The 12,207-nt window shown below is 48.7% G+C and overlaps 1 protein-coding gene across 3 annotated transcripts in view; it reads left to right on the top strand.

The window, feature by feature from the left end:
• Nucleotides 1-12,207, top strand: part of ATXN7L1 (ataxin 7 like 1) — a 239,121-nt gene that overhangs the window by 179,041 nt on the left and 47,873 nt on the right. For all 3 annotated transcript variants that reach the window (XM_060157270.1, XM_060157269.1, XM_060157268.1), the window contains exon 4: nucleotides 5,211-5,433. In XM_060157270.1, the coding sequence (XP_060013253.1) occupies nucleotides 5,211-5,433 (223 nt within the window). The remainder of the gene's footprint in view (nucleotides 1-5,210; nucleotides 5,434-12,207) is intronic.

Raw genomic sequence — 12,207 nt, 5'->3', positions numbered from 1 at the left:
GCTCGAACCCGTGTCCCCTGCATCAGCAGGCAGATTCTTAACCACTGCACCACCAGGGAAGCCCCCTGACAGCTTTTAAAGAGGCACCGCAGCCCAAGGAGGGAGTGCGCTCCTGGGCAGCTCACAGGCACTCCTGGCACAGGAGCTGCTTGGCACGCCTCTGCCTGCCACTCGCTGCCTGCCTTAGTCACTTGACTTTCCTGTGTCTTCATTTCCTCCCCTGCTGAGGAAAGCTGATTCAATATCCCCCCTCTAACCACCATGGCACTATATTTAGTGCCCAGCTACAACTGTGGCAAATGAGACCACAGCTCAGATGCTACCCCTGCTGTCTCCACTTCCGAGCCTTAACAGACCCTGGACAGGTTTCCGAAATGCAACCTGCCTCAGTTTCCACAGCTGTAAAATGGGGGGATACCTGCCTCACCCCCTCACCAAGTGGTTGCAAGATACAGCTAGCGTGGTTCCTGCATGATTCCCCGGGCCAAGGTGTGTGCTCTGCCCCTCACCCTCCGCCTCCAGTTTACTTTTGGAAGGTCCCTTGGAGTTCAGGGTTGTCCTTTATGGAAAGCATCCTGACCGCAGCTACTAAAGCAGATACAATCCATTGATAAAATAGAACCCGGCTAATGATTTGCCAAGCACCTGCTCTAAGAGGTGAGGGCTGAAAGAGACTCAGCACTGTCAAATGAGCAAGCCAGCAGCTGGCCTAAGCCCAAGTGAGTTTACACAAGCGTGTCGGGCCACAAGTGACTGTGGTGCGCACACTCTGTTGGGGGCAGGGGCGGGGCGGGGATTGATCCCTTAAACACCATATTGGAAAATTCCCAATGCGTTCTTTCTAAAACTGGTACAGGGAACCACACTGGGTGTTGGCGGCCGGCTCAGCCATTCGTGAGGCATCTGTGCTGAGGTTTTAAATGCAGGACACTGATGCTGTGAGTATAAAAATATCTCAGTGAATAAGCATGGGGGGAGGGGAGGGTTCCGAATTTTTACTGAGATGCAATGGCCTGAGAACCTGGTGGACTTTTCCCAGTGGAGGGTAGTAAGGGGAGAGGATTGTGGAGACACCAGGGCTCCCCACATGGTGTCTGCAAGCCCCCTGCTCAGCTGGTCTCTGGGATTGCACCCTGGAGTCCCTCATGGATGGTTAGGCTGTACACAGTGAAGCAAGTGGTCTTAGAACAGCCAGTGGCTGAGGCCATGCTGTGGATTTCCTGTGATGGAAATGCAAAAAAGTAAAAGGATTTGGTTTTTCCTTTCTTTGGTCATTTCTTTGGGGTTGAGGTCTCAGGCTATGGCTGACTGGTACCTTAAAAGCTGCCACATTAGGTGTTTTCCCCCTCTCCCTAGGGGAGTCAGGTGCCCTGCTGAAATGCCCGTACTCAATGGGGAGGGGAGGTGTCCAGCAGCCTTCCAGGCTCTCCCTATATGCTGTAGCTGTAGCATCGTCCAGGATTTCAAGATGGTAGAGCTCAGAGTTAAAACCACAGGCTCTGAAGACATCCACAAATCTAATGTTTCCTAGCTCCATGCACTTGGTCAACTTGTATCTCTAAGCTCAGTTTCTTCATCCGTAGAACAGATATAATAATTGTACCTCTCTTAGGGTATTGTAAGAACTAAATACTAGGTAATTACTAAGGTAATTCAAGTATTTAGTAGAGTTCTTGGCGCATGGGAAAGTCTTAATAAGTTATTATTACTATTGGCCAAAGGACAGAAGGGGTGAGACCAGAGGTTGCTGACCCAACGTCAATCACCTAGGTTGTTATTGATGTAGTGGACATGTAATTCTGCGTGAATGTCCTGACAGTGATTTTCTGTTTTCACTTCAGTAGGTAAGTGGTACTCACATTCAACATTAGCACAATAGATTGGTTTGGTCTTTCTGTCCCACGATCTGGAAAGAAATGTGTTGCAAAAGCTATAAACTATTGCAACCTTTTTCACTTTGGGAACTACACCTCAAAGAAATCATCTCAAATCACTTTTTAACTAAATTGTAAAAAGAAAAAAGAAAGAAAGGAAGAAAGAAAAAAAGCCAGACAGTAAGTAGAGAATAGCTAAGAGAATAGCTAAGTAATCTAAAGCATGATGTCAGTGATTAAATATTACCTAACCATTTAAAATGACCAATATATGGGAATTAGAAACATATAAATGGAATAATATTAGTTGAAAAAGAATAGTCCAAAATATCAATTGATTACTGTTTTGTTAATGCATCCATGTAGATGAAAAGAGAATGAGAAGATTTGGAGGGAAAGGGTTTTTTTCTCTAAGATTGCTTCAGTCTATAGAATATTTTAATAGTGAGTCAAAAAATAAATGTTCTGGGCTTCCCTGGTGGCGCAGTGGTTGAGAGTCCGCCTGCTGATGCAGGGGACACAGGTTCGTGCCCCAGTCCCGGAGGATCCCGCATGCCGTGGAGAGGCTGGGCCCGTGAGCCATGGCCGCTGAGCCTGCGGGCCCGCGTACCTTAAAAAAAAAAAAAAAAAAGAAGGCGGCTTATCCATTGAGTTAATTTTTTCTGTGAGTTTAGCAGCAGAACGCCTTGGCAGGGTCACTAATCGTAATTCTCTGGAGGTGATTTGGGAATCCCTGGTCTGGCCCATTCATTTTGTCTTTAATGTCACGCTTCTTTGTGATTTATCTTTGCTTACTGGTATTATTTTCCACTTTTAGTTTAACAAAATAAAAATTCTCTTCATTATGAAGGCTTATCTCTCCACCAGAATGGGGGAATACTTCTGCATATCCCTTCCCCCACCCCCTCTGCCACCTTGAGCACATGAGAGCAAATGAGTGAATGAAGTCTGCAGGGCAACCCAAAACAGTAGTGGTAAAAATCAAAGTCTTGTTTTAGTTTTGGAAACTTCAGCCAAAAAAAAAAAAAAAATTGCTGAGCGAGACATTTCTGAAGGGCAGAAAGAACTATGGACTTGAAGTGAGAAGCGTTGGTTCTGAACTCAACCCTGCCACCAACTAGCTTTACCCTACAGGCTGGTAACCGATAACCTCTCTAAGTGATAACCTCATCCATCAGCAAGCAGATGGGATGAGCTGACTTTTAAGATCCAGTTCTAACCTTCAGTGATTCTAAGTCCTGTGCTTCCGAATTCCCTGGCTTCACATCTTGGTCACAGTACACCCCGTTTCCTGCCTTCCTGAGAAGCAGCTAAGCCCCTGCCGATAGCACAGAGGCCCCATTCCTCTCATAGCCACTGACCTTGACCTTGGCTAGTCACCTCGCCTCTCTGGGTCTTCTTTAGCCAGTCAGTCCTGAGGAGGGTGGAGATGGCTGGCTGCTTCCTGCCTGTGTCAGAGGGGTTGTAAAGACCAGTACAACTTTACAAAGGATGAATTCCCCCAAGGAAGATCCTGCCTGAGTAAAATATTTCAAAACTTGTGCTCTAATTATTGCTATGACATTCAGGAATCACGAGAGATGGGAAGTGAAGGATCAGGTGTAAGTATGCCTTGTATTTATGATAATGAAGTAGAAAGAGGCCTTCAAGGCCATCTAGAGGCCCACTTCATTTACAGATAAAGGCATGGAAACAGAAAGTTTAAGTGGTGAACTCCAGGCCATAAGCCTAATAACGTGGTGTGGCTGGAATTGGAGCCTGGATCTCCTGGCTCCTAGCCCAGGGTTCTCTCTACTACATCAAAACAGAGGCCCTGGAACTAGCTCTTGGTTTTCACATCCTTGAACAGGGTGGCTCTGGGAACTGAGCATGTAGGCAAGGTCTCCTCTGATTCAGTGAAGAAAGATTCCCTGGTAAAGTTATTCAGTGCAGGCAACCTATGAACACTGGTCAGGCAAAAACACCCAGCAATCAGATGGTCCTCAAAAATCCACTTTCCCCCGCTCCCCAATTCCCACCTCATCACAGGATCAGAGTCAGTCGGCTTGGAGACAAACTGGCGGCCCATTGGTACCAGGAAGCGCAGAGGAAGCCCAAAGGCTTGTCCCTCATAGCCATAGTCAGTCTGCCTTTCTTTCCAGGGTACCTGGCCTAGCAGCCAGAAGTGCCTCACTAATGAGAAAAGTAAGACTCGGCTCGGAGTTGGAGGGGGAGTGGGGTCTGCTCTCTCTGCCCCCATCTTCTTTGTTATCACATTCAACCCAGATCTCCAGCTTTGTGATCTCTAGTCCTTCCCATCAGGAGATCTGTTATAATTTCATTTATTTATTCAACACATAGTAATTAGGCACTAACTATATGTGGGGCTTTGTAGTAGGTACGAGGGAACCAGAGCGGACTTAGGATTTCAGAGCATTTGTCTTTTGGGGGTTCAGGATTCCTTCCTGTAATTGTATGCAGAGTTTGGGGGCATTTTTCTTGGGAAGGGTCCTTACCGTTGATCAAATCTGTTCCCCTGTAACAGTTAGGAACCACCGTAGTGGGTGTACACCAGAGCTTTACCTCGTGCACCTACTCTCCTGGTCAGCATTCTTATCCTGCCCATCAAGTCGAGACCACAGGAGCCGAACGAGGGTGAACAAGTGGGGCATGTCTCCCAGGGCGCTGGTATTCTCTTAGAGCCCCAGGAAGGGGCTGCCCACGTCCAGGCCCCAGACCTGTGGATTCTGCCTTCAGCGTTGATGTCCTCCTGCCTGTCCTGACCTGGCACCTGTGGCCCGGGACCTCATTGAACCCTGGAGAGGCCACAGGGGTGTGTGGACAGATGCTAGGCCACCTTCTGGATCTAGAAGACCCTTTCATTCAGCCCTGCTGAATGTCACAAGTCCTTGTGACTTAAGTGTTCCTGCTAGGGGTCAGGTTTGAGAAATTGCAATTTGTTATCTAAAAAGTCCTACCCTCCCCACTGCCCCGAGGGACCATGTGGCCTCTGAGTGGCTGTCTGGGGATGGCTTGGGCTGTGTGGTTCTCTCACTACGTTCCCATGACACCGGGCATCCCCTTTACTAGTCCTGTGGCAGTGGTTTTGCAGGAGGACCGTAATGCCTCCCGCGAGAACGTTAGGGTGAGTTCAGCTTGCCACTTGACACAGAAATTCAGAAGGTAATCACTGCTAGTTGGTGGGATATGATGTCAAGCAAACCATAGTCAGAACTGAGGCTTCGGGGACCGACACTGCAAGGTCAGCACTCTCCTCTGCCTGTTATGTACACGCGTATGCATGTGACTCACTTGCTACAGATGATGTGCTGAGTTCTGTTCTTTCTCCCCCTGTAGAGAGAAGACACGGTTCAATGTGTAGACCTTCTCCCTCTCCGGCGTCTCCACCCTCCAATGCCCGGACATCACTAGTACAGGTGAAAACGAAAGCCTGTCTCAGCGGCCATACCTCTGCCAGCAGCTCCTCAAAGCCATTCAAAACGCCCAAAGACAATCTCCTAAGCTCCAACAGCAAGCAGCACACAATCTTTTCAGCGAAGGGATCAAGGGACAAAGCATGGTGAGTGTCGGGCGCCGGCAGCCGCCTGTCCTCGCTGCTTGTCCCTGTCACCGCAGGAAACAGTGTTTACCCAGCGGCTTTGTCCAGGAATTTGGGGAAGTGGGGAGGGAAGGGACAGAAAACCAGAATGATGGGATGAGAAACCTAAGTACCAGGAGAAACAGGGCACCTTAAAGGACTATCTGCCCGACAGGGGACTTCTTTCCGCTCCTGAGAGCTGAGGCAAGTTGTGTCTAAGAAGAGGGTAACAGGGAAATATTGCTGTTATATGGTCACCTCTCAATTTTCCACCCCAGTGAACAGAAGTGTTGGTATAAATCATCAAAAGCACAGCCAGTCTGCCCCTCAGGGAGTGAGGCCCTGGTCCTTCCGGAGGGCCCTAGAAGGCAGGCCCCCCACAGAGCTTCCCATCACAAGCAGCCTGGTCTGCACTCTGTGAAGGAGCTGCCAGCAGAGGCAGGTACTTGGAAGCTGACGACGGAAGGAAGAAAGGAAATCCAAAGGGAATGTCGCTGCCTGTGACATGATGGGGTGGGAGAGGGCTGGTTGCAGGTGACTATGAAAAATCAGAGGCTTTTAATTCTTTTTTTTTTTTTTTTTTTAGTTTATTTTTGACTGCGTTGGGTCTTTGTTGCACTGCGTGGGCTTCTCATTGCAGTGGCTTCTCTTGTTGCGGAGCATGGGCGCTAGGCACGCAGGCTCAGTAGTTGTGGCTCCCAAGCTCTAGAGCGCAGGCTCAGTAGTTGTGGCGCACGGGCTTAGTTTCTTCGCGGCATGTGGGATCTTCCCGGAATGGGGCTCGAACCCATGTCCCCTGCATTGGCAGGCGGATTTTTAATCACTGTGCCATCAGGGAAGCCCTAATTCACTTTTTTATCTCCGTCTTTACCGAGAAGTCAAAAAAGGTTACCTGTGGGATGGACAGATAGGAAACCAAAGTGAAAATGAGGACAGGAAGCAGAAGATGAGTATCTTCAAATGCCAAGGACCCAACTTGGAACCCTTAGGGACCGGCTTAGTACAGAGCCTCTAGCCTTATCTTGCTGGCCTCGTGGAGGCAGACAAGGGATAAGTGTGGGCTCTGTTCGTTTATATATCTAAAGAGAAAACATCTTCTGTTAATTCATGCTACAGAAGATGTCTTCTTACACTCCTTACGTTTCTTACACTTTCTTACGTTTAATTACACTTACGTTCATAGCTGGGAAAGCTGTGGACTAAAGTCATCCATCGATTGGTTTGTCACTGCACAATTTTGATGACTTTGTAAAGCGCTAATTATGCCAGATCAACTAAGGGGATTCTTGTGACAGAGAGGAGAGATTTAGACATGGCTGTCAAGGAGGGGAGGCACCTGTCACGCAGCCAGGGCTCACGGACGAGCTTTGTTCTCTTGAGTGTTAGGATCTCTGTGCTATAAGAGGACACAGCTGGTTAGGGAAGACCTGGCCTGAGAGTGACAGTTGGTGGCCTCTGGGCCTGCCTGCTGGTAGCGTGAGTGTCCTTCTTATGGTGACCTCGGAGAGCCCCTGAAAGGTTGTTTGCCGAGGCAGCATCTGGTGTTCTGATGTAAATGCCTCCTGTATCACTGCCTATATACAAATCTCAGGTGGGTGACCTTGGGCAAATGGCTTGATCTTGGTGTGCCTCGGTTTTCCTCACCTGTAAAATGTGGTTACTGATATCTCTAACCCACAGGATTTTTGTGAGGATGAAGTGAACTAATTTTTATAAAAGCAGGAAGCGTGATGTCTGGATCAGGGAACACGTTCAATAAATATTTGATGATAACGTTATTGTTATCATTATTATCACATGTGCCAAAGGACGGAGCTCCTATAAGCAGGAGTACAGGTTAAGAAGCCCAATCTCCTGGAAAAAGTAGGGAAATGGCTCTTCAGACTCAGACTGAAGTTGAAAATGGAAAAGGCTAAAACCGTTTATTCAGAGTCTAGAAATGAGCTATAGAGCGACTAAATGAAGAAAGCTGGGCAGGGGGCTCATGGGGAGTAAGTCAGAAAGAGACTCGGGGGTCATGGAAGAGCATAGCATGAATGCAATAAATGATAACTGATAAACATGGTCCCAGGAGGGTGAGATGCAGCACCAGGAATTCTCCCAGGAGGCAAGGCTTCAAGGGAGACCGCTCAGGTTAGATCATCCTCCATGTTCGGGTCACACCAACTCAACACGCACTTACTAAGCCCTGCTGTGCGCGAGGCCCCTCTTCAGCTAGTGGCAGAAGGTGGTTTTGAAAGAATCTGAAAAAAACTAGCCAGGGTCCAAAGAAAAGCAACCAAAAGGATTGCAAGAAGGGAAATAAGCCCTTGTGAAAAAAGGCCTCCAAACACTAGAGCACTGACCTTGTGTGAAGAGCAGAAAGCGCCCGGACAGTTTACCGAACTTCAAGTAGGCAGACATCTAGACGGATCAAGGGAGGCGTAGGCAGACATCTAGACGGATCAAGGGAGGCGTAGGCAGACATCTAGACGGATCAAGGGAGGCGTAGGCAGACATCTAGACGGATCAAGGGAGGCGCGCTGGGCGAGGCTGAGCGCCGACTGCAGCAGCCTCCTGCCTGTGTTCTCACCTCCGGTCAGCCCATCCCCCGCCCACTGTCACTGGGGACTCATACTGGAGGGCTGGGAAGATTTGGTTTGGGGGCTTCCAGGGCCCGCCTCAGTTCAGGGAGCCTTCCCCAAAGGGCGGTGTGGAAGAAGGAACACTGGAGGGGCAAGGAAAGCCAGTTCAGGGCCCAGCTCGGCCACTAACTTTCTGTGTGACCCTGAACAAGTCACTTAACTTCTCTGAATCTTATTTTCAAGCCTGAATATTTTGTGATTTTTAAGACACAATCCTCAAAAATTCTCCAAGGTTCCTCACTGTCTACTGAATTAAGAGTTAGGATCTCAGCCCTTTATATACTGTAGAATCTATTCCAATGGGTGCACAAAAGGGAAAAAAATAAAAAGCAGAACCAGAGCTGAGTTACCCTTTAAAAGCCAAGCACCTACATCTAGAAGGAGGTGTATCTATAAGGACCCTCTAAAAACTGACTGCAAACCCCCCTAATCCAATCTTGATCATTCAGTAACATCCCATTACTCCAGCTTCCCCACCATGTCTTCCCCTGGTCCCTTTGCCTAAACCATCCATCATCTTTATTCAACTTAACGTTTAATGAGCACCTACTATAATACTATGTGCCAGCGCTGTAACAAGCCCTGAAGATATACAGGGCTTGGCACCTATGGCACCTCTGTGCAAGTTACAAAAAGGCCTGGATACAGCCCTGGACCAGAGTGCACAATTGGCTAATGGTCTTCATGTCTTACTCATTTCCTCAGCCAGGCATCTAGTGCAGTCTGTAACCTGCACAACTGTACACTGTGCCCTTGAATACAAAATTAATTAAGACACACACACTGTCCTAGGGAGTCTGTAAAAAGAGACATAAGCTAACACAGAATACAATGTGATAAGAGCTAAGATATTGGTAGCACAGCAGAAGGGCACCTAACCCAGGCTGAGGACTCAGAAAAGGTTTTTCAGAAGAGGCTGCTCTCGAGCTGAATTTGAAGGATAAATAGCAATAACCTAGACAAAGAAAACTGGATTAGAATGGTAAATCTTATGATTGAGATAGATAGGTAGATTTTTTTTTTAAACACAATTTTAAAAAAAACTTTTTTTTTTTTTAAGAAAATGGGGAGAGTGTTCCAGGCAAGGGGAACAGAACATGCAGAAGTACTTGCTTGTGGGGAGAGGCAGGAGATGAAACTGAGTAGGTGAATGAGGGCCAAGTTATAAAGTTCTGCTGTATGAGCTAAATTCAGGAATTTGGGCTTCACCCTGAAAGCTGCATGGAGCTGTTAGAGGAGCAGTTTTCAATTGTACTAAGACCCCCCGACAGCAGTATAAAGGATGGCATGAGGGGCCACTCAAGAAGCAGCCAGAAGAGTGAGGATGCTTTTGCATAACGCAGGTGGGGCGTGGTGACAGCCTGGACTCAGGCAGCGGTAGTGGACGTGTGTGGAAGGGGCCAAGTGGGAGAGGTACTGAGGAAAACCCCACAGGACGTTGGGGCTGGTTGTGTTAGGGCTCGTAATGCAAGGGAAGTGTTTGGGGTAATGTTCCTGGCTTGGACAGCTGGGTGGCTGGTCCTGCCACTTCCTCAAGAGAAGGACAGAAAGGGCCAGCGTCTAGGGTGGAGAAGAGAGGATGAGTTCAGCGGGGGAGTCCACGGAGTTTGATGTATCTGAGAAATACCTACATGGAGATGTCCGCTGGGCATTGAGTGTTTGGCCCCGGAGGTCGGGAGAGAGGCATGGGCTGGGAATGGAGATTTGAGAGTTGTCAGCGTAGACACAGGCATTGAAGCCGTGATACAGATGGGGATTCCCGGGAAGATATAAGAAGAGCAGGAACCAAGGGCAGGGCCCTGGAGAATGGGGTCCGAAGAGGGGAGGAACCGGAGGAAGCAGGCTTCCTTCCACAGCATCCTGTCCCTTCTCTCCTGGCCCAAACCCTGCCTGCTTCTCACTGCCCATCCCAGGGACCACCTTCTTCTCAAAGCCTTTCTCTCTCATTCTCTTCCTTGTTGCCAGCCACCTGATACACTAGCATCTCCTTTTAATCCCCGCTGCACTTTGTTTTTGCCTTACCTGTGACTCGTTCTGTGGTGCTACGGATTAGACCTCTGTATTCCTTCTGCTCCGTGGTAATTGCGGGGCCTCTCACATGGCAGGTCCTCACACTCGGCAAACACAGTGCCCTTGTCAGTAAATATTTGTTGAATTGAATGAAATGCATCTGACCATTGGAAAGCATCATAAGATTTCCATTCCTGGAGATGGTTAAGCCTTTATCTAGAATTGTTTAGCCTGGCACTGTCCAATCACATGTAATGTGCACCACACATGTGATTTAAAATTTTCTAGTAGCCACGCTGGAAAAAGTGATCAGAAACAAGTGAAATTAATTTTGAGCAATATGTTTTATTAAATCTAATATAACCACAGTATTATTTCAATATATAATCAATGAGATAGGTTCTTTTTTTTTCCTTATGTTTCAAAATCCTGTGTGTGTTTTATACTTAACTGCACATCTCAACTTGGATACTAAATTATCACTGGAAATACTTGATCCATACTTAGACTTCATTAAAAAGAAAAAAAACAGCGATTATAAAATAGATTTGCATACTAAGTTGTTCCAAAACATACTTAAAACATTTTCTTATAACTGAATCAAGTACCTATTTTTAAATTGTAATGAATTAAAATTAAATAAAAATTAAAGTTCAGATCCTCAGCCACATCTTACGTGCTCAGTAGCCACACATGGCTACTGGCTCTTGTATCAGACAGCACAAATCTGGACACCTGGGCCAGGTGAACCCTCTGGTTCTTTGATTCACAGGTGTGTGAAGGTGGCTCCTTGGGTCTCTTTAATGCTGTCCTCCCCTCAGGAGTTGCTAAATTCCAAGGGGGAAGGAACTCTCTGCTTTCTCACATTCGCCTGCTGCTGCCAGGGGTTTGGTGGGGGCGGACCCAGAGGACCCAGTTTGGCCAGGTAGAGAATCCCCTGCCCAAACTCTGTTCCCTGCTTCGAGGAGCTCTGCATCTAACGGCCAAAGCATAAGCCTTGCCTGCAGGTGGTGGGTCATGGCCTTTAGATGAGATTAACAGCAGGTTAGCAACACGCCCTTTTCCAAGTAGCTCAAATTCACGTGTCCGGCCATAAAACACCGCTCCTAAGTTCAGGCCCACCTCCTGCCGTCTCACATAAGGTTAAATGGTCCGTGGATTTGTTGTTTTCTCCCTTCTGTGCCTGGAGAGGTTAAAAAGTAACTGCGTTAGAACAAAGTGGGGAAACAGGGCATCCCTGTGCTACCAGCCTTGTCCCCTGCAGATCTGCCTAGCAGCACCCACGGTTCGCCCAGCTCCCAGGCTCTCAGAGCCCTTCTCCACTAATTCACCGTCCTGCCCGTGGGGACCACCCCTGGGGGAGCCAGAGGCCAGAGAATACCCTGCCCGAAGCCCATGGAGCCCGTAAAGGTGGAGGGAGGTGGGTAAGACTTCCCAGGTGGAAGTCAAGAGGGAATTAGGACTGGCTCTTTCTGAGCTCAGACGAGGGTCTCAGGCTTTTCTTATGAGTCGCTGCTCATCCAGAGAACCAGCTCCTTACACGGGGTCTGCATCAGCCGGTCTGACTTTCCCACCTGCTGCCGCTTCAGCCACCCTGGTCCAGCGCGGTGGGAGATGGGGGAGCTCAAATCCGCCAAGCTACTGATGTGGGCGGGAGCAGGGAGGAGGTTTTCCTCCCCTGCGTGACTTGCTGCCTTCTCTTTGGGCCGTATCAGCCCACTGTGTGCTGAATGCTACATGTGCTCAGCTATTAAAAATGCAGAAGATGAGCCTGCTTCTCCAGAAGGAAAATGAACCAGAGCAAGAGACAAATCAGCAAGCTCCCGGGTCTCCTTGCGAGTGCCCGGCGGCGGGTGGAGGAGGGCCCCCCCTTCTCACAGCGGCAGGGCTCCTGTGGGTGTTCAGGGTGGGAGGCGTGTGCTCCTGGGCAGCGGAGGCTGTGCGGTAGGAGCGCTCTGGAAGCTCTCCCGCCGCTCTATGGAGAAGGAAGTGATAACTGCGAGGCCCCGTGGGAGAGACGAGGCCGGCTTATGGCTCTTGCCTGGGGTGGGCTTGAACTGGGGGCAAGACCACGGCTCAGTATCGATGGCTCCCACAGGACGTAGGGAGTAACCTCAGGACT

The sequence above is a fragment of the Lagenorhynchus albirostris genome, chromosome 8 (assembly GCF_949774975.1).
Source record: "Lagenorhynchus albirostris chromosome 8, mLagAlb1.1, whole genome shotgun sequence".
Classification (NCBI taxonomy): Eukaryota; Metazoa; Chordata; class Mammalia; order Artiodactyla; family Delphinidae; genus Lagenorhynchus; species Lagenorhynchus albirostris.
This window is presented reverse-complemented; position numbering and strand designations above follow the sequence as displayed.